This window comes from Ursus arctos, unplaced genomic scaffold (assembly GCF_023065955.2).
Source record: "Ursus arctos isolate Adak ecotype North America unplaced genomic scaffold, UrsArc2.0 scaffold_9, whole genome shotgun sequence".
Classification (NCBI taxonomy): Eukaryota; Metazoa; Chordata; class Mammalia; order Carnivora; family Ursidae; genus Ursus; species Ursus arctos.
This window is the reverse complement of record NW_026623111.1, coordinates 11,228,710-11,254,088: the sequence shown is the minus strand read 5'-3', so window position 1 is coordinate 11,254,088 and position 25,379 is coordinate 11,228,710. Positions and strand designations below refer to the sequence as shown.

Sequence of the window (25,379 nt, the reverse complement as noted above, 5' to 3'; positions counted from 1 at the left end):
CTGCCCCTCTATGGGCTTTTTCCTCTTAATGTTGGTCTCCTCACGTCAGCTTTTCCTCTGCAGGGGATGAGTCAAGGAGAGATCTCTAAGGAGGGGGCAAACTCTGAATAACGGGACGCTTTCCTATTCTGTGGACCTAGTATGGGAGGGACTCCCATGGGGCCTTGAGCAACCCCTCGTTATTCAGGGCAGGTGATAGTAAAGCATCAGGATGGCTTCTGGGGTTTGTGTCTATGTATTTTCTCCATCGAGTTTTCTTTTTCTTCTCCTCCTCCTCCTCCCCTGTCCCCCTCCCCTTCTTCTCCTTCTCCTTCTCCTTGTCCTTGTCCTTGTCCTTCTCCTTCTCCTCCTCCTCCTCCTTCTTCTTTTTAAAGATTTTTACTTATTTATTTGAGAGAGACAGAGATAGTGAGAGAGACAGAGATAGCGAGAGAGAGCACATGAGCAGGGAGGGCAGGGAACCTGACATGGGCTCCATCCCAGGACCCTGGGATCATGACCTGAGCCGAAGGCAGACACTTAACCGACTGAGCCACCAGGCGCCCCTCCATCAAGTTTTATTCCTAATTTAGACAGTTTTTCGTGTGCGGTAAATCTTACTTTAAACTGTTTAAGCCACACGGGCTCAGGACTGGAGCAGGAGGGTTCATGTGGGAAGTGGTGAAGATGTGGGGCTTTGGAACCGGTGGGGTGCAACCCTATCCCAAAGGCGTTCAGATTTGAAACCATCCAAAGCCCCTGGTCATCCAAACAGAAGGACACTGCCCCCAGCTCCTCGCTCACGGAATCCCTGGACAGAAGGCATCTCTTAATCAGGCCTTAGTGGTACAGAGAGTGCTAGATTTTTAAATCTCAGTGTACCTGAAAAGGGCTTGTGTCTTTTGATCCAGGGGCACGGTAGCTCAGGGATGCAAGTAACGATGTGTCTCACGGGCAGTGGCAATGACGTGCAACGCAGTCCCTAGGATCCCAGAGCCCCTCGGACATGGCTTTGCTAAGAGGACAGAGGAAGAGGAGCCCTCGGTGTGCTGCAGGCAGTCAGCAGGGGCCCCGGAGGAGATGGGTGGGAGAGTGGGCGTGAACCTGACGCCGAGAGCCTTGGCGGCTTGGGCTCACCTCCCGGCGCAGAGTGGGGGTGGCTCTGGGTGACTCGGCAGGCTGGCCTTCAGGCGGCATCGCCCCAGTTTCACCCTCTGTATCCACACGGCGTCGTAAACCGAGGGGGAAGCAAGTAGAAACTTACAGAGATTATTTTCCCATGGATGATCACCAGAAAGGGAATTTTCTGGCTTTAGGAAAGCTCAGTTTTCCACCAAAGCTCCAAATTCAATCCCCTTTCAAATACCATTTTTTATGTTAACAAAATGTCCTTGCTTTCTCCTCCCGCCCATAGTTAACTTTCAGGTTAGCAGCAAAGTAAGTTCCATTTTTTTTCAAGTTCCACAATACATAAGTTCTTTCTTAAAAATTAGGGTTTTAAAAAAAATTATAGGAGAGACTGGGCCAAGTCAGCTCTAAAACTGAAAAAAACAAAACAAAACACCTTTTTCAATTGTGCAGACGTCAGTGGTATTATCAGCATGGCAGAGAATCTGGCTCCAGTCTTGACGCGCTGTGCCGTGTAAGTGAGGACCGTCCTCTGCCCTCGCCACCCCCAGATCACGGATGAAAAGGTACAGGATAAAATTGCCTCAGTCTCTGGGATGATCCCCATCTGAGGTGGTTGACCCTGCTCAGGGCTGACCGTTTCAGGGTCCCCATCCCATTGCTTGGCAGCCCTAATCTCATCCCGAGCATTTCTAGTGTGCTTCCTTCCCATTTCAATAGGGCTCTCTATCTTGGTGGTCTCAAACTTCCTCCACCAGTTTTTTTTAAATCCTCTTTATTTATTTTTTAAAATTTATTTTAGAGAGAGAGAGTGCGTGCATGCGCGAGTTGGGGAGGGGAGGCACAGAGGGAGAGGGAGAGAATCTTAAGCAGACTCTGCTCTGAGCACCAAGCCCGACATGGGGCTCCATCTCACACCCCTGAGATCATGACCTGAACCAAAATCAAGAGCTGGATGCTTAACTGATTGAGCCACCCAGGTGGCCTCCTCTACCAGTTTTTTTTTTTTTTAAGATTTTATTTATTTATTTGACAGAGAGACAGCCAGAGAGAGAGGGAACACAAGCAGGGGGAGTGGGAGAGGAAGAAGCAGGCTCTCAGTGGAAGAGCCTGATGTGGGGCTCAATCCCATAACGCCAGGATCATGCCCTGAGCCGAAGGCAGAGGCTCAACGACTTAGCCACCCAGGCGCCCCTCCTCTACCAGTTTTAATAGGCTTTTAACTACTGAGAGCTAGGTAATGGTTGATGTTCAAAATGTCAAAGAATATTCATGGCCAAACGCTAACCAATCAGAAGAGATGTCAGCCCTACATGAGAACAAGGTCCTGGAGGCATCAGCCTTGGTCACACACCCCTTAATAGGTCCATTGTGGGAAGGTTCAGGGGATCTTGGAAAGTGGGGTCTACATGGCCAGGGTGGCATTTTGGGAATCCAGTACAGAAGTATTTAAATATTTAATTTAATTTAACTTAATTTAATTTAATTTAATTTAATGTTATTTAATTTAATTAATTAATTAATTTATTTTAAATATATATTTTTTTATTTATTTGAGAGAGGGAAATACAGAGTACAAGCCGGTAGAGTGGCAGAGGGAGAGGGACAAGCAGACTCCCTGCTGAGCAGGGAGCCTGATGTGGGGCTCTATCCCAGGACCCTGGGATCATGACCTGAGCTGAAGGCAGATGCTCAACTGACTGAGCCACCCAGGTGCCCCTAAATATTTTAATAAGGATTCAGCTGTAATGGTACCTGCAGACAATGTCAATTACAACCAATAGGTAGTGGCTGCCTGTAGTGCTCAGTGGGGGAAAAAGACACGAGCAAGTAGTCATTTCTTGCAAGGGTGGTGGATGGGAATGAGGAATTTGTGCATAAATGGTGGATGTGGACTATGTGGGTGGTGGATGGCAAGCAAAGGCATGTGTGCCAGATATTTGCAACCCTAGTTAACAGGCTATCATAAAAAAGAATTGTTAGCATCACAGGAGAGGACTCACCATGAGAACGGCAAGCATGGACACTGCAGTGGATGAAATAGTGTCCCCTAAAAACTGCTGCCTACCTGGAACCACAGAATGTGACCTTATTTGTAAATAGGGTCTTTATAGATGTAATTAGTTAAACATCGAGATGAGCTCATATGGAATTGCAGTTGGGGAATTGCAGTTGGCCTGAGTCCAGTGAGAATGTCCTTGTAAGAAATAAAAAAGGACACACAGAGATGGGGAGATGGCCACGTGAAGATGGTGGTGGATTGGAGTGATGCTATAAGCCACGGAACACCAAAGGCCACCAAAGTGGAAGAGGCAAGGAAGGATTCTCCGCTAGAGCTTTTGGGGGGAGCATGGCCCTACTGACTGCTAGATTTCAGAACTCAGCGCCTCCAGAGCTGTGAAAGAGTAAGTATCTGTTGTTTTAAGCCACCAAGTTTGAGCAGCTTAATTGGGGCAGCCCTAGGAAACTAAAACAGGCACAGATAAATGTATTATTAATGGTGGGACTTAGATCAGTGGTGATATTTATTTTGGGGGGATCCTATAACCTGTAGCCACCCCATCATAGCCACCTGTGATAATGGGGGTATTGATTTCTGGGGTATATCATGCTAGGATCCAGGTAGACAGTGATATGGAAGTACTCCTCCAGTGAAAAAGCCAGGGACCCCCACCTCTCATCCCCCTTCCCCAACTCGAGGCACACACTGGAGTACTGTGGCCAGTATTTTCAGGAGGTGAGGAGGAAACAGATCTCCTTCGGCCAAGACCATAAGGACAGACGTGCCCATGAGGAGGCTGACCTCCTGTTGACCTTGAAAATCTATCAGGACAACAGCGTCACCAACGGATGGCTTAAAACCACCTTGTACATGGACCACCTGGGTGGCTCAGTTGGTTGATCATCCGACTCTAGGTTTTGGCTCAGGTCATGATCTCAGGGTAGTGAGATCGAGCCCCATGTTGGGCTTCCTGCTCAGTGGGAGTCTGCTTCCCCTCCCCCTCTCCCACTGCCCCTCCTCGCTGCATGTGCACTCTCTCTCTCTTTCTCTCTAAACTCAATCAACCAACCAACCAACCAACCAATCAATCTTAAAACCATCTCGTACCTGTGATCACCAAAAAATGCTTGGGACAATGACTATAATTAAAAAGCATACCTGCAATGTTAAACTTTCCGGCCAGTTGAATATTTGCAAGTTGAAAATCTGTCCAAAGTGCACTCGGAAGTCTGCCCCGAGTGGCCGACTTTCGGTCCTGGACACTTCCTTGTCGTTGAAGATCACCTTTAGATATATGGAGCGCCTCTTGACATCCTCCCTTCGCAAGACCTCTGCCCTGCAAAGTGAGACCGATCATAGATGAGGTTAGTCGTTTCTAGGGAAAATTGGAGCATCTGACGAACTGGATACTGAACAGAACAAGATACACTGGAGATGATTCTGCCAGTCACTAGAGCTCTTGTGGTACCAAAACAGCCCCCGGTCTTGAGGAACTTTATATAACAATTTGCGATACAGACTAAGACAGAGGCACTCAGAAGTCCACCAGGGACCCAAGAACTGCAGTCCAAGCACCATTCGCTGTATTACGGTGTCCTTAACTGTTTTCCAAGAAGGCTTATGTTTGCACCCCAAAGTTTTAAGTAAACGGAAACATAGTCCTTGTAAGTACAGTGAATCCAATCCATAAGGGACAGTAGTGATATATATTTGGGTGGGATGTTTTATCCTAAAAATGTAATAGCATATTGTAACAGGTCAAATCCACTTCTCCAAGATTCAAGCTTTTTTTTTTTTTTTTTTTTTTGACACTTTCCAATGGTGAGTACTCACTGGACACAGGGGATTAAGAACGGTTTCTTTTTTTAAAAGGCCACTTGGATTCCAAAAATGTAACCCGGCAAGCATATCATTCTTGTACCGGGTAATTAAAAAAAAAGTGGAACCCCCAAGAGTAGTCTTTAATTTTATTGTGTATATTTTCAGAAACGCCCACCCAGAGGGCTAGTTATTGGTTAAGTCAATAGCAACTCAAGCTTAGTAAGAACAGGGAACATTGAGAAAAATGAAATAAAATCCAAAGTACACTCAGAGTTTTTTGGGTGGTGAAGTCTTTTTTTTCAATTGCAGTGAGACAGGGGCACCTGGGTGGCTCAGTGGGTTAAGTGTCTGACTTCAGCTCAGGTCATGATCCCAGGGTCCTGGAACTGCACCCTGAGTCAGGCTCCCAGCTCAGTGAGGAATCTCCTTGTCCCGCTGACCCTCCCCCTGCTCGTGCTCTCTTTCTCTCAAATCAATAAATAAAAAAACTTTTAAAATATTAACAAAATAAATTCCAGTGAGACATACACAACGTAACACACCATTTTAACTATTTTTAAGTGGACAGTTCACTGGCATTAAACACATTCACGATGTTATGCATTCATCCCACTAGCCATCTCCAGAAGTTTTCAGCGTCCCAAATAGAAATTTTGTACCCACTGAATTGGGTGGTAGTTTTAACTCTTTACATCTCTGTAATTTGGGCCCACCCCAGGTATAGTAGAATTGCTCCAATGACTTCAACTTTTTTTTCTGTAAAGGAATTAACACCAAATTTCAAGAAGTATTCAAGACACCTAAAGACTCAACTCAGAGATGTTTTATAGTTTCTTCCCAGTAACCTCCTGCTACAAAGAGACTTACGATGCCCCTTTCTTCGGCATGATCCCCCTTACATGATGGCCTGATGAGAAGGGCCGATCATGATCACTGGTTTGGGGTAACCTCGGTTATAGTCCCAAATCCCAGTGAAAACCAAGAAATTGAAGACTGAGGTATATATTCTCAGTCAAAATGAGACTCATGACAAAAGATTGCCAAATCAAGCTAAATTTTCCCTTTAAAAAACATGTAATCAAAAAAAAAAAAAAACAAACCCACAAACAACAAACGGTGTAATCACATATTTTGGATGTTCATTTTTTTTTTTTTTGTAACACAGCATGCTATTTGTGGCTTGAAAACAGCTAATCCGGTGCTGGGGATAGTTTATTTATGTGTAGTATCTGAGTGCTGTGAAGTTGGGAGAACACAAGAAAAAAGCCATCATTAAAGAATACATTATTGGTACGTTAACGGAAGTTTGAAACTAAGGAGGTTGTAGGAAGTCTTATATGGACATTCTAATGAATCCCCACATCCTAATTATCTCTGAGGGTGACGGCATTTATTGTACATACAGATGTGTGTATGCAAGGCGGAGTTTCTGGCTGTTTCTCTCTTAGGCACCACGTGAATGACTTGAAATATATTTCTTTCTTTTTTTTTTGAGAGAGAGAGAGAGCAAGAGAAAGCAAGAGAGAGAGAGAGCACATGTGCGGTGGGAGGGGCAGAGGGAGAGGGAGAGGTAATTTTGAGTAGGCTCCACGCCCAGTGCAGAGCCTAACATGGGGCTCGACCTCACAACACTGAGATCATGACCTGAGCCTAAATCAAGAGTCAGATGCTTAACCAACGGAGCCGTCCAGGCATCCCTAGAAGTGTATTTCTGTCAAATCTGGAGAATCTGCTTCAGATGGCTACAGGGGCTATCCACAGTTCCTCTGCAAGGCTCTCTGGGGGGCCTTCAAAGAGAGAAGCTAGCCCCTGGGGCAGCTGAACCAAGGGCCATGGACAGACCTGCGTGTCCATGCTGGGGAGCAGAGAACGTGCTGCCAGTGGACAGAAGACACCCTGATGTCACAGACAAAGGCTCCAAATCAAAAGCCATGCAGGGAGCACCTGTGACAGGCAGCTTCCCTCAGCGTGCTCCTATGTGGCCCGTGGGGATGCCCAAGGAGGGGAACCATTCGAAATCACCAAAATAAGGACAAATATCTACCAGTTCGTAGAGTTCCCTCTGAGACAGGTTTACAGGGTTCATGACTCTCCTGATCACGCTGTGCTGGGCGGGGGGCGTCTGCTCACCTGGGACACTGCTCGTTGGGACTGATGCTCCCCGCCAGGCTCAGCTCCGGCACCAGTGTGGGCTCCCCAGGCATTCTCCTGCTCCGGGCTGCCCTTTCCCTCACCTGCTGCTCGACCAGCGCCCGATCGGTGGGCTCTGGGGGGACCGGTTTCACAGGCTCCTCCCCGGGGTATGGCTCTTCTACCTCCCCGTCGGGATGTTCTTCGACAGCTTGCTTCTTTTTCTTCTTCTTGGCCCTCTGTTGGGTAAAAGGCAATCTCATGTCAAGCAGAAATTCTGCAATTTCACTTACGACCGCGTCTTCAGAACCAAATGGACGCGGATGCCGACCCAGCTCCGCCTAAAGCCTCTGTGTGTGCTCAGGCAGGCTGCTCAGCTGCTTGACCTCTCTGTGCCTGTTTTCTCGTCTACAGAATGGGGACAATCACAGGAAACTCTTCCCAGGGCTGTTGAGCAGAGGCAATGCCTGGGACGTAGAAAGAGCTTAAAAATGTTAGCTATTCCGGAGATCATTAATATTGACTCTCAAGGCCAAGGACACATCTTGAAAGTAAAGTAAGGCTTGTGGGCGAACTATTGCAAGTTACCTGATCTGTTACTTATTATTATTATTATTATTATTATTATTATTATTATTATTATTAAATGTTGCCCGGTTATGTGTACAAAGTTGTATCATTTCCCCAGGGAAGCCCAGAAGTGTCAATGCCCTACATTCAATGGCAGACAGAGCAGAGCCAGCAGGGGCCCCAGTCCGCCTGTCCCGTTTCCCTCCTCCGGCCTCAAGAGGCGGCCTCCCAGACCCCTCCTGTCCCCAAGGTCAGCCCTGCTCGAGGCCGAGGGACTTGACAAACCTGGGCTTTCTTCCAGGCTTTCCACTGCTGGTATGCGGCTCTGTACCCTTCCATCTTCTGGTCATACTCTTCCATGTGCTCTTCCAACAACTCACTTATCTCAGCTTGAATTTCTGCCTCAAATGCTTCTTCGTCTGCTTTCTGGTCAACTTTTTCCCTTTAAAACAATTTACAGTACCTTGGTTATTTCTTGAAATGGAGTAACAGAGGAATAATAACAGCAAACACCTGTATGGGGCTTTGCTATGTGACACGTCCTCGTCTGAGAGCTTTGTAACCTGTTCGATGTCAGCCCTGGGAGGCCGATGTCTCAGATCATCTTCATTTTACACACGAGGAGAGATGAAGTGACTTGCCCAAGAACATGCAGCTGTGAGTGGAGGAGCTGGACCGGGAGCCCCGTCTATTTACCGCTAAGCAGCGACGCCCCTCGGAGCTAAGTGACCCAGAGCATACAGACTCTACATAGATTCTCAGCCCCGGGGTCGAGTGTTGTCGTAGTTACTAGTGCTTCACGTCTCCGAGGGACCACTTCATTATGTGGCTTCTGAGCCCCCGAAACGACTAGTCTGACTTTGGATTGGCAATTTGAGTTTTTCTTTGATGATTCCGCTGATACTTTATCAGGAGCCCTGCCCAGCCCAAAGCGGTGTTTCCTGCGGTGTGTTCGGCAGACCATCAGTGCTGTGGGATCTCCTGCCAAAAAACGTGCTGTGGCCCAGTCCCCCCCGAGATTAAACAGCTGTGGTGTGGGAATCGGCAGCGTGACTCATCTGGCAGCGGGTGGCAGGCACGCCACACCCAGCTCCTCCCCTCTCTTCCCCAGCACCTTGGGATCGTTGCCGCTCATTGCCCGGGCGGCTCACGTGATCCATGCAGCCTGGCCTGCAGGTTCTACTCCTAAAGCTCCTGCCCCTTCTAGATAAACTTACTCAGGTGCCTCAGGTTGACACAGACTTGCTTCCGTTCACGTGGGGCCTGGTGGTTTAGCAATTAGCAGTTCCCTAAGGCACAGACTCAGCTCTAGGGTACTACTGAAGACATCACTTTGGAAACACAGTGGCCCTGGAAATGTATACACAGCGGAGAAATCCGGCTCATCAATTATGCTCCATCTCTGACATACAGAGACCCATTCGCTTTGCTCCCTGTTACTCAGAGGCACCCATAAACTAGTGGAAATTTGATGACTTTTATAGGGAAGATTTAAGCTGTATCATAAGGTTCCAGATGAATCAAGAGTGTGAAGAAGGGCGCCTCAAAAGAATTTAGGTGTCAGCTACTTATGGGAGGAAGGGGTGTTAAGTATCATAAAAAGTGTCACCTAGAGGTGACCTTAAGGGCAATTTTCCTATAAAGTTTAGTTTATCTTAAACTGAAGGAAGGAAAGGGAAAACAGGTAAATATTTCTGTTCTGCTTCTGGGTGGGAGGGGCGGCCTGGGAGATGGAATTCGGAAGCTGAAACCCTGGAATTTCTGGGAGACACCCATGGTCTCTGTGGGACAGGCTGAATCTGTTTTTCGTCAGCTAATATGAACTCGGGCAGATACCGAGTGGCAGGTGCTCTGTTTGGGACCAGATATCCAACGGTGACCAGATCCCTGCCCTCATAAAGCACAATCTTGTGTTTGTCCTGGGAATGGTAGGATGTTTTCTGAGTCTTAGGAAAATTACCAGCCTAAGAGAAAATCACAATCTGCAGCTATCTTTGGCTGAAACGTGGCTGTCTTTGAAGCAAAGTATCAGATCGTTGCCCACATTTATTACTTTTCATGTCGATGTACAGCACGACACTTACTCTGAAGAAACAATCAGGAAGGGACCAAAACCAACAGCAGAGATGCTCTTCCATGAATAGACAGAATATGGTTTTGTTGTGATAACTGTCCTCTTAGTCGTGTATCAAAGTCTAGTGACTTAGGTAGCATAAGTTATCCAAGCATACTCTCTCCACACCGTACACAAAGATCGATTCCCAAGGGACTAAAGATGAATGAGGAAGGTAAAACTATAAAGATTATAGAGACAATAGACTCAGGGGAAGGATTTCTAAAGCAGCATACCGAAAGCACCGATCATGAAAGAAAAGATGAACATATTTTTATCTGTTTAAAATTAAGAATTTCTGTCATCAAAAGCAGCAAAACAGAGTAACGAGGCAGCTACAGAGTGCCAGAGGGTGTCTGCAACGCACACCAGCAGCAAGGCCCCCTGTCCAGGATGTGCGCCAAACTCCTACCAATTCTGAAAAGGAAACGAAGACAAACGGTCCAGTTCAAAAATCCACACACGCCTTGAACAGACAGAGGAAATCAAAATGGCCAATTCATGAACGGGAAATATAAGGTCAAGCCGGAGTAAGGTTTGACGGCAGCAGGTGACATGGCTTGTTTGGGTGATAGGGATCTATGGGAACACTGGTCAAAGTATAAACTGGCACAACCACTCTGGAAAGGTGTTTGGATTCGGCATGTGAGTGTCAAGAAGCACATCTCCTAAGACGCAACCATTTCACGTCCAGGTATATTTCGGGAAAGCGCAGGGGCACGTGGCTTAACAGACATGTGTAAGGATCCCTACAGAAGAGCCGTCCGTAAGCTGAGAAACAGAATCAGCTCAAATGTCCATCAACAGCGAAATGGACAAATTTTGTTATGTTCATCTAATGAATTAATACAAAGCAAAGAAAACAAATGAACTCGAGAGAGCCATGCACTATAAAATAAATTAATCTCACACAGTAGTGAAGAATGCACTAAAGGGTAGACGCAACCTACTTCCGTTTGCGGATACGTGAAAAACAGGTGATATTAAACTACATTTTCTTAGGAATTACACATAGATGGCAAACCTGTAAGTAGAAACAAGGAAATGCTGATCATAGAAATCTGGAAAATGGTTACTTCTGGGATAGAGGAGAGAGTAGTTGGGGTTAGGAATACAGGGGCTGCCCAGATACTGGTAATGTCCTATCTCTTAACATGGGGAGTGGTTACATCATTATTTATTCGTTTTCTTAGTTATTATTATTTATTAATTATTTATTCATGATTATTTTTTACGCATTTTCTCCATGCATGATATAGCCCAATAAAACAACTTTTGGAAAAAAGCTTACTTTCTCAAAACAAGTTTCAAGGGTGTATTCGTAAACCTCTGAAATTCTCGAAGGGATTTCATCTCCTTCCAAACTTTTATGATGGTTTTAAGCAATGTTCGATCTTTCTCTTGTTCAGCGTCACGCAGTTTTCTTGTTTGCCTAGAAGACAGAATACGTTATTATTATTATTGTATATTAAAAAGTTATTTAGAGGGGTTTGCACTTAAAAAAAGAAACTAATAGGGGCGCCTGGGTGGCACAGCCGTTAAGCGTCTGCCTTCGGCTCAGGGCATGATCCCGGCGTTGTGGGATCGAGCCCCACATCAGGCTCCTCTGTTATGAGCCTGCTTCTTCCTCTCCCACTCCCCCGCTTGTGTTCCCTCTCTCGCTGCTGTCTCTGTCAAATAAAAATAAATAAAATCTTTGAAAAAAAAAAGAAACTAATAATGCTGCAGTGACTGTACATTTCATTTGATACCTACGATACTTCTTAAAGTACTGGAAATCCAAGGATATGAATGGAAATTTGAAGACAACAGGATGCTATGTTTCGAGAGGTGATTTGATTTCGTTTTCCCAAGTGAATCTGACTTCAATTAAACTAAATTACCTTCTAAACTTCTTATTATACTATGCACCCTTAGGCAAACAGCCACCTTTGAAGTTATAAAAATAAGAGACCCAGTAAACTCAGTTCTCGTGGACTAAATTATTGAACACATAAGAAAGCACATTGTCGTCCTAGTTAACACCAAACATATTGAAGTCCGTCTCTGTTAATACAAATCACAAGTTCTACATTTAGGAGATGAAGTAATGTCACAGGCTGCCTGGGAGAGTTTTCTAACTAGATGAACAACATTTCAGGTTCATCTGAAGAGGCACCCGTTGGAAATGCTTTCGTGTTTATTCCCATTATTTAAAGTTCGTGGGAATTATTTAATGCCTTACTTTAAGCCCTCTTATGAATGACAGTCAAATCCAGAACCCAAAAGTACTCTATTATGCTATTAATGATTTAGTTAATTAGATAATTTTTCTTTTTTTTGAGCAAGTACCAGGTGTCACTCCAGGTGACTCCAGACACCAGATTGGAGGTGTCTGTGTCCTCAAGGAATTTACCCTTTGGCTCAGGAGTTAGACACATAGATAAATGACGACAACATGCAGTGTGAGATTTGCCTAAGAGAGTGCCCTCGTACACCACGGAGGCAGGCTCTCATGAATTAGCACAGCCTGACCTCCGGAAGGAAGGCTCGAGTCTGGAGGCTGTACCCGTGATGACTCAGCCTGTGGAGGTGTACAGAGAAGCACAGATGCCTAGGTTTCTAATCATTCAACTGCTGGCTCTGGAAAAGGAAGATGGTGGGCGATGACAGAGAGGCAGTGGTTGGATGGCCAAGATTCAGGACTCTCTGAGGACCTCACAGAATGAAGAAGCGATGAACTAAGAAACATTTTTCTTCTTCTTCTTCTTTTTAAAGATTTTATTTATTTCTTTGAGAGAGAGAGAGAAAGAGAGTGAGTGCACACAAATAGGGAGGAGGGGCAGAGGGGGAAGCAGGCTCCCCGCTGAACAGGGAGCCCAACGAGGTGATCGATCCCAGGACCCTGAGATCATGACCTGAGCCAAAGGCAGACGCTTCACCGACTGAGCCGCCCAGATGCCCCAAGAAACGTCCTTGAAAAGCGGTAAGGCATGTAGTTAAGGGCACAGATGTTGGAATCAGACTCTGTAGGTTGAAATCCTGATTCTATCAGTTGGTAGCTGGCCTCGGGCAAACAACTTAACTTCTCCATGCCTCACCTGTAAACTAGGGACGCTAACAGAATGTACTTCACAGAGTTGTGGAGAGGAGTAAGTTAATACAGGAACCGTGCCTGACATCTGGTTAGTGGCCCACAAATACCTGTGATCCACGAGCATCAAGCGGTCTGACATTCTCTTATGCCTTCAGCTGCTCCCTCCCTGCCTCCTTTTGAAAACTGCAATAGAAAATTATTTCACTGAGTTATGGGTCACCTTAAGGCTTTCTGATATATTTTCTATTTCCTTTTTTAGTACCTGACAAGAGTTTCTCAGAAATGCTAAAAAGGAACTCTTAGCAAGAAAAATTTGACAGGTGAGCTAAAGGAGAAAGCATCACAAAAGAATACTTAATGACAAATTGCGGCCAGAGCTCTGGAGGAGAAGGAGAAGGCAGCTTTGCTCAGGGAGTCAGGTAATCCTTTTCTGCAACCTGGTGCGGATGGGGTCCAGAGTGTGGAAGGAGTTTCAACCCAGAGGTGAACCTCTGGGAGCCACTAGCTTCTGGATGATCTTTCCAACCACAGGACTGGATTCGAATCTCAGGAGAAAATGCAAGGTAATAAAGAAAACAAAAAGAAAAAATTTGTGAAGAACTTTGGAAGCCAGGCAGAGGAGAATAAGTAGACAAAGGACGGTGGGGAGGACAGGGGGCAGGAGAGGGGTGAGGACATCCAAGACAGTGTGGCGTAGGGAGGGGAAGGGAAGAAGTAAGTCACACCAGGCCCCTCTGGTGACAATGTTCCTCGCCGTCAAGAGGCCAGGAGGGGCTTAGCGAGGTGGAGGCGTCTGGGCCCTGTGGCAAGATCAGCCTCCAGGAAAGGTGGGTGGGCCAATGAGGATGGGCTCAAGTGCCCGAGAGGCGAGGGAGTAGAGCAGCAAGAATGCTAGTGTTTTCCACAAGTTTGGCTGTGAAGGAAAATACAGAGAGAGAGTAGGAGCCACATGGGGATCTAGAGTCATATTTTTATTTGTTCAACTTTGAGTAGGTCTGAGGGTAAAGACCCAGTCGAGAGAGTTAAATACAGTGTTTCCCTGTCTTGCATGAATACGCATGCTTCGTTCTGTAACTAGCTGGTTCCAAGTCATGGACAAGTGATGTGGCAGGATGCCATTTATAGAAAGTAAGACAGAGAATGCCTGCCGTGCTGGGGGCAGAGGTGAACGGCCCTGCCTCGGACTCCGCGGACGGCCGGTGGGGGCTCACAGGGACGCTGGTCAGCAGCAGCCGGGAATCCCCGTGAGGGGACAGCCAGGAGCAGGCCATCTGCTTCGATTTGTTTTAATAATAGTGAAACATCAGGAAAAGACTAAAATCCACTCTCTTCCTGGGCCAGAAATGCTGGATCGCAGAGGCGTTCATCTCCAGGGGCAGCGGAAAGACTGCCCTGGGTCTTCACGGTCTGTCGGTCTATCACACGTTTCCGCCAGTTTTCGAATAAATATGAATCCCTATAAAACCACTACTGTATTCAGGACAGCTTTTGTCACTTTTCTTACCCAATGTATGCTCAAGCAAAAATTATTTTCACAAGGAGGCTGCACTGTAGGCTTTCTTTTTTAAGCATAAATAAGAATTTTCCTTTTAAAACATACTCTTCATACTTTTACAGTGACAGTATCTCAACATCACTAATTTCCACTTTGCTAGAGGAATTTCCAACTCAAAGCTAGATTGTAAAAAGAAGAGTATACATTTAAAGTCCTTGACTTATAAATTCCTGTTCTAAGAATTCATTCTGTGGAAATACTCATGCACACAGGAATGTCAATTACGAGTGCAGTTTCTATAATAAAAAATAGGAATAATACAAATGCCTATCAACAGGGAACATAATATCTCTGTAATGTCAGTTTTTAAATAGTGATACAGGGGCACCTGGGTGGTGCAGCTGGCTAAGCATACCACTCTTAGTGTCGGCTCAGGTCAGGCTCAGAGTCTTGGCATCCAGCTCCAGGTCAGGCTTTGCACTCAGCGGGGAGTCTGCTTGCGATTCTCGCTCCCTCTGCCCCTCCCCCCTGTGTTGGTGGGCGCGTGCCTGTGCCTGCGTGCACGCTCTCTCTCTAAAATAAATAAATCTTTAAGAATAAGTAAGGATGCAAACCTAGATGTAGCATAAAAGGAAAGGGTCTGAGATGTATTTTACGTAGAAAAGCCAGTTGTGAGATGGTAAATGCAATAGGATTCCTTAAAAAAATAACATCTAGACAGACGACCGCATCTGTGCATGTAGTCATGAGTTCATACACACATAGGTGAATACACATGTGGGAGAACCAGCAGAACTCTGTTAGCACGATTTCCCCCAAGGGATGGGACTCTAGACGATACTCATCTACATTACGTATTTCCTTATTGTTTGGCAACAATCCAGGTTTTAATTTCTGAATTTTAATTATGAAAAATTCCAAGAAAGAGGAAAGTCCACGTCATAAGTCATTAGGACACTTGTTTAGATTTTGCCACATTTACTCAGGGCTTTTTGTTTTCGTCTCAAATGTTATAGTGACATTACTTGGATTGCATTCCCTTCTCTCCCTCCCTGGAATTGGCACGTGTGTCTTTTCTGTCTGTCGGTACCACACACGTGTGTACGTACAACACACAAGTGTTGTGTTGGGGAGTCTTTAGGGTTCACGAGCCGTATCCCATGGTGAGTGTCCTCTTACACCTGGATGTTGTCGTTCAACATCGTTTTCTCCATCTCGGTACACGCAGATCTAATTCAGTCCATTTAACCGTGCTACAGATGTTCAGAGTGAGACCATACCAGACACGGTCATTCTGGTATGGAGTCATTCCCAGCTCCTTACTTTTTTTTTTTTTTTAATTTTTTTTTATTATATTATGTTAGTCACCATACAGTACCTCCCTGGTTTTTGATGTAAAGTTCCATGATTCATTACTTGCGTATAACACCCAGTGCACCATGCAATATGTGCCCCCCCACCACCTGTCACCAGCCTATCCCATTCCTCCACCTCCTTCCCTCTGAAGCCCTCAGTTTGTTTCTCAGAGTCCATAGTCTCTCATGCTTCATTCCCCCTTCTGATTACCCCCCTTTCTTTATCCCTTTCTTCCCCTACCGATCTTCCTAGTTCTTATGTTCCATAGATGAGTGAAACCATATGATAATTGTCTTTCTCTGCTTGACTTATTTCACTTAGCATTATCTCCTCCAGTGCCGTCCATGTTGCAGCAAATGTTGAGAACTCGTTCTTTCTGATAGCTGAGTAATATTCCATTGTATATATGGACCACAACTTCTTAATCCAGTCATCTGTTGAAGGGCATTGGGCTCCTTCCATGATTTAGCTATTGTGGACAATGCTGCTATGAACACTGGGGTGCATATGACCCTTCTCTTCACTACGTCTGTATCTTTGGGGTAAATACCCAGTAGTGCAATGCCCAGCTCCTTACTTTTGTAAATGATGCTGCGAATTCCTTACACGCTACACGTGTCCATGGGCACACGTGCATGTAGCTCTTAGAGTACACACGTTGGAAACAGAATTTTCTGGGTCCCAGCTGATGGGCATTTCCATGCTTTGCTAGCCTATGGCCAGGCCGCTCTCTAAAGTGGTGGTTGTAGGGACACCTGGGTGGCTCAGTCGGTTAAGTGTCTGCCTTCAGCTCAGGACATGGTCCCAGGGTCCTAGGATTGAACCCCGTACAGGGCTCCCTGCTCAATGGGGAGGCTCCTTCTCCGTCTCCCACTCCCCCTGCTTGCGCTCTCTCTCTCTCTCTCTCCTCTCTCTGTCAAATAAATAAATAAAATCTTGAAAAAAAAAATGGTGGCTGTAGTAATGTTTGTTTACACCAGTGGAGTGAGTTACAATATCCTACATTCTTATTCTCTCCTTGGACTTCAAATTTGGTGTTAATAGGATGGATATATCTCATTACTTCATTTAGCTTAATTGCTCATGCATTCAGTGCACTTGGAAAAACTGAAAAAAGCTTTCAGCAAGTACACAGCTAACAAGAACAACAACAACAATATAAGTAGAAGTTACAATTACAGACTTTACTCACCGAATTTCAGATTTATACTCATTGATGGCTTTTTGGGTTGTATCAAGGGATTTATGAGGTTTTGCTGGATTCAGTCCTGTCTGAACTGCATTTCTTAGAGCTTGGAGCTGAAAAAAATACGGATACATGTTTTGAGTTAGAGACTCTACCACCTACTGCAAATTATGTGCTTTCAACCACCCACTTGGCCAGGGCAAAAAATGTCAGCAAAGCTGTGAATGGCTGTGCAAGCCTCCAGCTGTTCCCACACTTTCCCCACAACGAACTCTGACAGAGAGCTCTTTCTTCTAGTCTTAAAAAAGAAAAGGTATAATAAAGGACAAGATATGTCTGTCCCTGTTCTGTAGCCCAGATAATTAAGTTGCTCAGAACAATTGTTGCTTTTATGTGTGTGTCTCAGAAATAAGGTTTCTTTCAAGGCCAACGGTGGATCTTTCTGGGTCCTGGGATATTTTTGTGAACAGATCACACACCTATAGACTCAAAAGGAGGTAATGTGGCGTTATCTCTTATTTGGGTAGCAGGTTTTAAAGTCAGGGTGTGGGATTAAAATTGCCTGTAGTTAAAATTACTTAAGAAAATCCCATGGGATGGCGTCACATTGGAAATAAGTGCCAAACAGAGAGACATTTCTTTGAGCATCATTGGAAACAAATGACTTGTGTTTGGGTACCACGTTATGGCAAATTGCATGTAAAGATGAGAAGGTCTCTAAAGACAGAGAGATTCTCAGGCCATGAATGGTCTCAGCATCTGAGGTCACCCAAGCAAGACACAGCTACGTACCTTCCATTAAATGCCCGCTCCCTGGTAGGCGAGATTACTTGCACGGTTTGCACAAACCTTTCCCTTTAAGCCAAATGGGTGCCACTGAATTTGCACACGTGCAATGTACATTGTCATAGCCTTCCGTTAGCCTACAGGTGGAACAATCTGTCACACATCCTAGGCCGAGGGGGCATGCGTAAGAGGGGCATGAACCTTTGCTGCAGGCTGGTGTCTTTGTTGCTTGGGTTCATCAGAGGAACCAACCCCGTCAACAGTAAGAATGGAAGACTGTACCTTATCAGTAAGGAATTTTGCCTTGTTTCTCTGGTGTCTTGCAAGGTACTGGTCATATAATTGGGCCAGCTTGGCTGCCAAAACATGCTCTCGGCTAAAACAGGGATGATGAGTGAAGATTAACCCTGAAATATCAATGTCCAGTTGGAAATTTCCAGGGGGGTCTCCAGATCCAATCATGTGCTGACTTCTGTGGACATATTTTACTGCCTGTTAAAGAGAGCAGAGCATGGCGGGGGGGCAGTTAAAGCACTCACTGGATAATGGTGATCTAATGTGCAATGGACAACAGCCAGATGTGCCAGCATCCACACATAGGAATATATGAGTTTATTTCTTTTCAGCCATTCCATTTCATATTTCCCACCTTTCCCCAGATCAGTAGACTATTAACATATACTTAGGACTTACGATTTCCTTTAGGACTTCAACATAGTGTATCTTCATTTATTTTAATCAAATAACATGTCTTCTCTTATAAAATAACATTCAGCCTGTCTTTGATGAGAAGACCAACAGGTTTTTTGCTTAAAAAATAAATGTCCTTGTAGAACCGTGATATGTTTACAAATGGTAGGCTTGAATAGGAAAGGATCGACTCTATCTCAGTACCTTCCAGACTATGCTGAGTTGAGTCTCCATTTGCATTGAGAGGGAGGGAAGGCCACCACTGCGGGGATCATATTCCACTGTTATTTCATGTCTTATAAAAGCCCTAGTTCTGATCATTAATATCCTTACACTTCAGACTGCCACGATGGAGGGCATAATTTCTTTTTTCTTTTGTTCAGATAAAAGTATTCAATTATAACCCACATTTGTGTTAGAAGTTGTTTTTTTGTTTTTTGTTTTTTTTAAGAGAGGGTGAGCAGGGGTGGAGGGTGGGCAGAAGGAGAAGGAGAATCCCAAGCAGGCTCCACACCCAGCGTCCCCACCTGATAAGGGGCTCAATCCCATAACCCTGAAATCATGACCTGAGCCAAAATCAAGAGTTGGACACATAACCGACTGAGCCACCCGGGCGCCCCCCTGTTAGAAATTTTTCATCTGCACGTGGCCACTGTGTGTCTTATGATCACCCAGACTGCTGAGATTAATTAAAAAATTTCCACCTCACAAGAACATGTACAACTAAACATCATTCTAGAGACTTAATAGAAAATTCCTCTCTAATTGCTTTGCTCCTGCTGGTTCTTGCTTTGCTTTTCCTCTTGCCATGGGGTTCCAGAGTTATGAGGTCACTCAGGGTGCGGCTCTCAGGTTCCATCTTGCAGTCTTCTTGGTATGAGTAAGTAATGTGGGTAGCGTGGTCCAGTTTACCTGAAATGTTACCCAGGACATCTGTACTTCATTTCCCCTTCCCCAAATCTGCATTAGCCCATGGCCAAATGCCTGCTGGTGGTCTCTGCCTTAGGCTCAGCTCAACCACATAAAAAAAAGCCTCCAGGACCGTCGTAGTCACTGGGCTAGACTGCTCAAAAGAGCCCAACTCTTTTCCTATTAAGGAGAAAGACTCCCGGTTCCTTGTCTTTCTTTTTGTTGTATTTATTTTCTTTTACTATATACTGAGAATGATCATGAAAATATTGGAAATAATTTCTTCTAAGAATAAATGATATTTATAGAACATATTATTCCAATCTTGAAATTGATTTGATTCTTCATTTTTCAACTGAAAACCAAAACTCGAAACTATCAGAGGTGATGCAAATGGATTACGTGCCGATGTTCTTGGTGTGTGCGGCAACGCGTGACAATGGAGCAAGGAATTTAAAAGCTGTAGAGGGGCGCCTGGGTGGCTCAGTCGGTTGAGGGACTGATGCTTGGTTTTGGCTCAGGTCATGATCTTGGGATCCCGGGATCGAGCCCCTAGTTGGGCTCTGCACTCAGCAGGGAGTCTGCTTCTCTCTCCTCCTCCTTTTACCCCTGCCCCTGCTCACGCACTGTCTCTCTAAAATAAATAAATAAATCTTTAAAAAATTAAAAAAAATGAAATTTGTAGAGAAAAAGAATAAATCATTGGTGGGATTAAAATACAAGCCTCTATTTTTGCCCTGGGAAAATAACAGGACCAGAGTCTGAATCCAGCCCGGAGCCTGCAGTAGATTCTGTAGCTGTTGTCCTCTCTGGAAGCTTTCTCATTCCTGGAATCTTCGGGGCATGAGGTGGGCGGTCACATGTCCCACGTACAACTGACCAGTTCGTCCTTGCTATTGATAATGTGAACCTTGGAGGAAAAGATAGAATCCTTTCCCCTGGAGTTGTTCAGCTTAGATTATCAAGGGTCCTATCTCCTATCACATGGAGAATTCTGGTCTGTCTGCGATAGGAGGGAATGAAGCCAGTCAACATTCAAGGAGAACCAGAGAAAAGAGAGGTAGAGAGAGAGACAGCCCCTGAGATCCTGATTCCCAAAGTCCCTCCTTCATGTTTATGATTCATCTCCAGATCCTTCCCAGTTTTATGGGCCACCAAATTCTCTCTTTACTTAAGCTAGCATGTTTTAGTTTTTATCATTTGCAACCCAAAGAGTATTGGCAAATGTGGTGCTTGTAACAGAGTAGGTGACCAATGCTCTGTGAAACATGGGTGAGAATGGGGGAGGGGGAAGTGGTAATCTTACCAAGTGGTAATTAACAAGGAAGTTGGAATCACAGTAAATTCCTCAAAATAGTAAGCAGTTTTGCAAAGGGGAGGCTCCTCCACACATACGTCCCAGGAATGTCATGCCGACTTCTAATCACAGAATCTTTAATTTTTTTAAAAAATGTAAACTCTGTGCTCAACGTGGGGCTCAAACTCATGACCCTGAGATCAAGAGTCACGTGCTCTACAGACTGAGCCAGCCAGGTGCCCCCCTGGCAGGACCTGTAACACTTGACATTTGTGTCTTCCCATACCGGGGACAGTCTGAGGTCAACTTTGAATATTGCTACCTCTACGTTCTCTGAGTTTAGGACAACTGAGAATATAGCGGACTTTCAGTTAAGGATAGGAAGAATAAAAATAAAAGAAGGAAGACAGGAGGGAAGGAAGGAAAGGTGGAAGGTAGGAAGGAATGGAAGATGTCAGGAAGGGAGGGAAGGAGGAAGGGAGGCAAGAGGGAGGCTGTTGGGATTGCTTTCAACAACGCTAACTGTCAACGCTAATTGCCATCAGGATTAGGCGAACTGCATTTTGTGTTGTTTATGTCTGACGTGCAATGTCCCCTTGGCATTTTTATTTTTTAAGTTTTGGAATAGTTCCGTCTTAAGAGGTATTCAATTGCATTCTTTCTCATTTGACGTTTAACTTTTTTCTTTGTGCGATATCGACTCTCTTTTTGTATTTCTCCATTTTTAATGGTCTCTCACAAAGGTCTTAATTTAGGAAGAGTAGACTATCCCACTTTTGAAAACTCCTAATGGGGGATGGGTTTGGTCAGCCCTGCTGGGTTAGTTCGAGCCTGAGAGCTCTGAGGCATAAATTCACCACTAATGCGGGGCGCCTGTGTGGCTCAGTCATTAAGCGTCTGCCTTCGGCTCAGGGCCTGATCCCAGGGTCCTGGGTTTGAGCCCCGCATCGGGCTCCCTGCTCCGCCGGGCGCCTGCTTCTTCCTCTCCCATTCCCCCTGCTTGTGTTCCCTCTCTCGCTGGCTGTCTCTCTCTCTGTCAAATAAATAAATAAAAATCTTTATTAAAAAAAAAATTCACCACTAATGGCGCAGGGAATTGCCAGCTCCCCATTCAGCACATGACTTGGCTTTCTGTCACTTGGATGCAGGGTTAAGCCAGAGCCCAGGAAAGCTGCTGTCCTGCAGGAGAGACAGCTGAAGAGAGGAATAAGGAGGGAGTCTCTTCTGGAAACATTCAGCTCAGCTGAATCATGTTAATAACATTCAATATGTGCTTTGATTGAGGTGTCCCTAGGTGCCAGCCTCCCACTCAGTGCTAGAAGAAGAAAACCCCATCTTTGCCTTGAGTCACTTTCAGGCTAGTGGGGGAGGAAGAGAGGCGATGCATTAATAAGCTATCGATGAGGCCCTCTTGCCCATTCATCTCCTTCTGTGCTCCTGCATCATCCTGGTCAAAACTCCCAGATGAAAGGTATGTTTGGACGTAAGGCTAAAAATACAGGCCATATGCATTTAACATTTTTTTCTTACAGGCAAGCCTGTACGTGGAACAATGGTAAAAAACATGGGTTTTGACATTGGACAGATCCGAATAAATGTAGGAAACGGTAAAAGTTAATAAATAAAATTGTGAAAATTGATCCAGAAAGAGATGCATTATGGTTTGGATCACTGGAAGATTCCACAACCACATTCCCCAAAAAAGACTGAGGTCTACCAGTCCACAGTGAATGTAACAGGTAATGTGTAATACACACCAGGGGAATAATATCCCCTCCCTCTAGCACGCTACATATCTTCGCACTTCGCTATGTCCAAAGCCTGACCCTCTAGGAAATGACCTTGGGAATCTCCAGTCCCTTTGGTTTTCTCCCTTCTCTAACGTCTGCTCTGTGATGCTGGATGACCACCCTCTCTGAATGGGACATTCTCCTCCTCTGCTTCCCCATTTCTGCACACAAATGGGAAGATCTCCCCTCTCACAGGTATTGGGAGAAAACCACCCTGCTTCCCCCTCCCCGTGTCCCATCCTCATGGCTCCTTCCCCAGAGAGAAAGAAGGACATGACTGGAGAGCCAACTGGAGCCCAAGAGCCATTCACTGGTCTGGGTTCTCTGCTGCCCCTTCTTAGCTCTCTCCTGAGAGCCTGCTCGCTGGCCTCGCATGGTCTCCTCGGCACTCCCCATGGTGAACTCACCGGGGCTGTGTCTAGACGGGAGTGGAATTCATGGGAGATGGAGCAGGAAGCCCATCTGGTCTTGGGTTCCAGTGGCCCTCTGTCCAGTTTCACCCTTAGTGTGACTGATCTCTGCATCCCTCTCTGACCCCTGTGCATTGCCCAACTAGCTCACAGCTTCCGAAGCAGACAGATAAGATTAATTGGCTCCCTTAATACCCATCTCAACATAGTACTCCCTCTTCTGTTTTCTCATTGTAACCCATAATTTAGGGCCTCATCGTATCAGTGTTTCCTGCTGAAACGGATGGAAGGTGAAGGGAAAATGACGCATTACCGGATATGTACACAAAGGGATGACAGTCTCAATCACTAATTATATCACACATCTGTCATGTAAACAAATAGATGACAAATCCCTCGTGGACTGTGACTTGGGTTGATGCTTGTTTTGTGATCATCTACTCACATGATCACATTCCTACACAAAGTAGCCACTCATTAATACTTGTCCATAGTAACAACAAACACTCACAATTTTAAAAACGGTCATACAGCCACAGCGTCTTAATACGACGAGCCTCTGAAGTAGAGAAGATTGTTACTGTTCCTATTTTTCAGCTAAGGGCACAGAGGCAAAGAGACGCGCCCAAAGTCACAAAGTAGTTACAGTAGGACAGCTCGGATGCTCCGGCTTGCGCCTGTGTTTTCTCCGTTGGGCACCCTGCTTTCCAGAATGATTGTTAAATCCCTTCATTCTGTTGCACTTTATCCAGGCTGAAATATTACAAATATAAAATTTCCTGGGTTTCAGAAGGAGGTGGTCTTTGCTCAGCAGTTCAGGAAAGGAAAAGCAATATAATTAAACGCTAAGGCAGGCGACTCTGTTGAATACTAGCCAGCGCTTACTGAGCTCTGTTTCAAGCACTGGAATGTACTGTCTCCACCCATCTGCACAACTACCCTAGGAGGTAGGTACTATTGTTATGTCCATTTTACAGATGAAGAAATTGTAGCACAGAGAGATTAAGAGCCAAGTTTGCCTAATGAGTGTTAGTGCCTGGACTCGTATCAGGCAGTTTGGTACCAGACCTTAGGCAAACACAGTAAAAAGGATTTGCAAGGATGGAAAATCTCCCGTTGGGGAACCTGGATGGCTCTGTCAGTTATGTGGCTGACTCTTGATTTCGGCTCAGGTCAAGATCTCAGGGTTGTGGGATCGAGCCCCCTCCGGCTCTGTGCTCAGAGGGGAGTCTGCTTGAGATTCTCTCTCTCCCTTTCCCTCTACCCTTCCCCCTGCTGGTGCAGGCTCCCTCTCTCTCTAAAAATAAATAAATAAATCTTAAAAAAAAAAAAAAAGAAAATCTCTAGTTATATAATAGAGACAATGAGTAGGAAATAATCCTGCAGCATCTGTGAGATGGCAGAGAAAAAAGAAGAAAAATAAGGCCAGCTAACTTGGATATGCAAATAGTCACTGACTTAGCCATTCGTACCTGGGAACGCAGTCCTTGTTTAGGAAAGGCTGAGGTGAGCACAGCAGACTGCCTCTTACATAATACACCTGCTGTGTGTTCTTTATGTGTAAGGGAGCGAACTTAAAAAATAAAACAAAACACCACCAAAGTAGAACGTTATGAATTTAGTACCCCAAGCTATTCAAAGAGCAAAGCACTTTCAAGCACCTTCATGTATTAAAGATGGGGATGTGGGCTTACCTTTTTATACAACGTTTCAAGTTCTGCCTTAATGTCTTGCTCCCGCGTCAATATCGGTGGTCTTGAAGGAAACCCCTTGGTGGGGTTTGGCAGCGCTAGGATTCTCCCGTCATCTCCAAACCACTTTCTTCCCTGCAGATCAAGCAGAGGGAACAATACCATTTTCTTTTAACTGGACAGAAAATGGTTTACAAAATAAGCAACATTTGTGAGAAAATTCTGAGTCAACACATACGTTTCACACACCTTTCCCTGTCCCGACAGATTTTTTAAAAGCCTCGTTTCCATTAGCAACTGAGTCCTCACTAACACCCCCACAATTAATTTAAAATACAGTCCTCACTCCCCTCCAAAAAAAGCATAACAAAAAGTTTACAGGAGTGCTTAAAAAGTATATTTTCTATTCATTAAAAATTAGAGGAAAAAACCATAGGAGAAATACAATTGGGGACATTCTATCGGTGGACAACTAAGCATTTCTGTGAATTGCAAAAAAGTTGCCAACATCTGACCCAGCAGAATGCCAAGCCCGGCCAGCGGAAGACCGGCTTGGAGGAGGGGAGAGGGTATGTGGTTTGAGGATCACCAAACATACGGAGAGACAAATTAAAAAAAAAAAAAATTGAACCACTGTCTGTGGACAGGAGGAGATGAGCATGAGTGTGTGGTGACGGCCCCGGACGGGACGAGGCAGCTCCGAGAGTGGCCCGGGGGCTCCAGGTGGGACGGGGCTGTAAGCTTACGGGCTCCTGAGTCAGCAGCCTGTTCTCCATGATGTTCTGACAGGCGCGAGGCACCTCCGGTCTTGCCCCAATATAAAGGCCTTCGTCTTCCAGAAATCTGGGCTGCACACTCTCGGGAAGCTTTTTGTACGTAGGCACTGGATAGGACATGAATAAATACGAGCAGCATTAGTGCCAACCGACACGTTCCGAACTGCACTGTGC

The 25,379-nt window shown here is 45.3% G+C and overlaps 1 protein-coding gene across 6 annotated transcripts in view; it reads right to left on the bottom strand.

The window, feature by feature from the left end:
- Positions 1-25,379, bottom strand: part of CC2D2A (coiled-coil and C2 domain containing 2A) — a 129,579-nt gene that overhangs the window by 59,337 nt on the left and 44,863 nt on the right. For all 6 annotated transcript variants that reach the window (XM_057309750.1, XM_057309751.1, XM_026514430.4 and 3 more), the window contains 8 exons: positions 25,176-25,312; positions 24,433-24,564; positions 17,925-18,134; positions 16,863-16,969; positions 11,035-11,175; positions 7,916-8,072; positions 7,061-7,299; positions 4,268-4,445 (listed from right to left, as the gene is read on the bottom strand). In XM_057309750.1, coding sequence (XP_057165733.1) covers positions 4,268-4,445; positions 7,061-7,299; positions 7,916-8,072; positions 11,035-11,175; positions 16,863-16,969; positions 17,925-18,134; positions 24,433-24,564; positions 25,176-25,312 — 1,301 coding nt within the window. The remainder of the gene's footprint in view (positions 1-4,267; positions 4,446-7,060; positions 7,300-7,915; positions 8,073-11,034; positions 11,176-16,862; positions 16,970-17,924; positions 18,135-24,432; positions 24,565-25,175; positions 25,313-25,379) is intronic.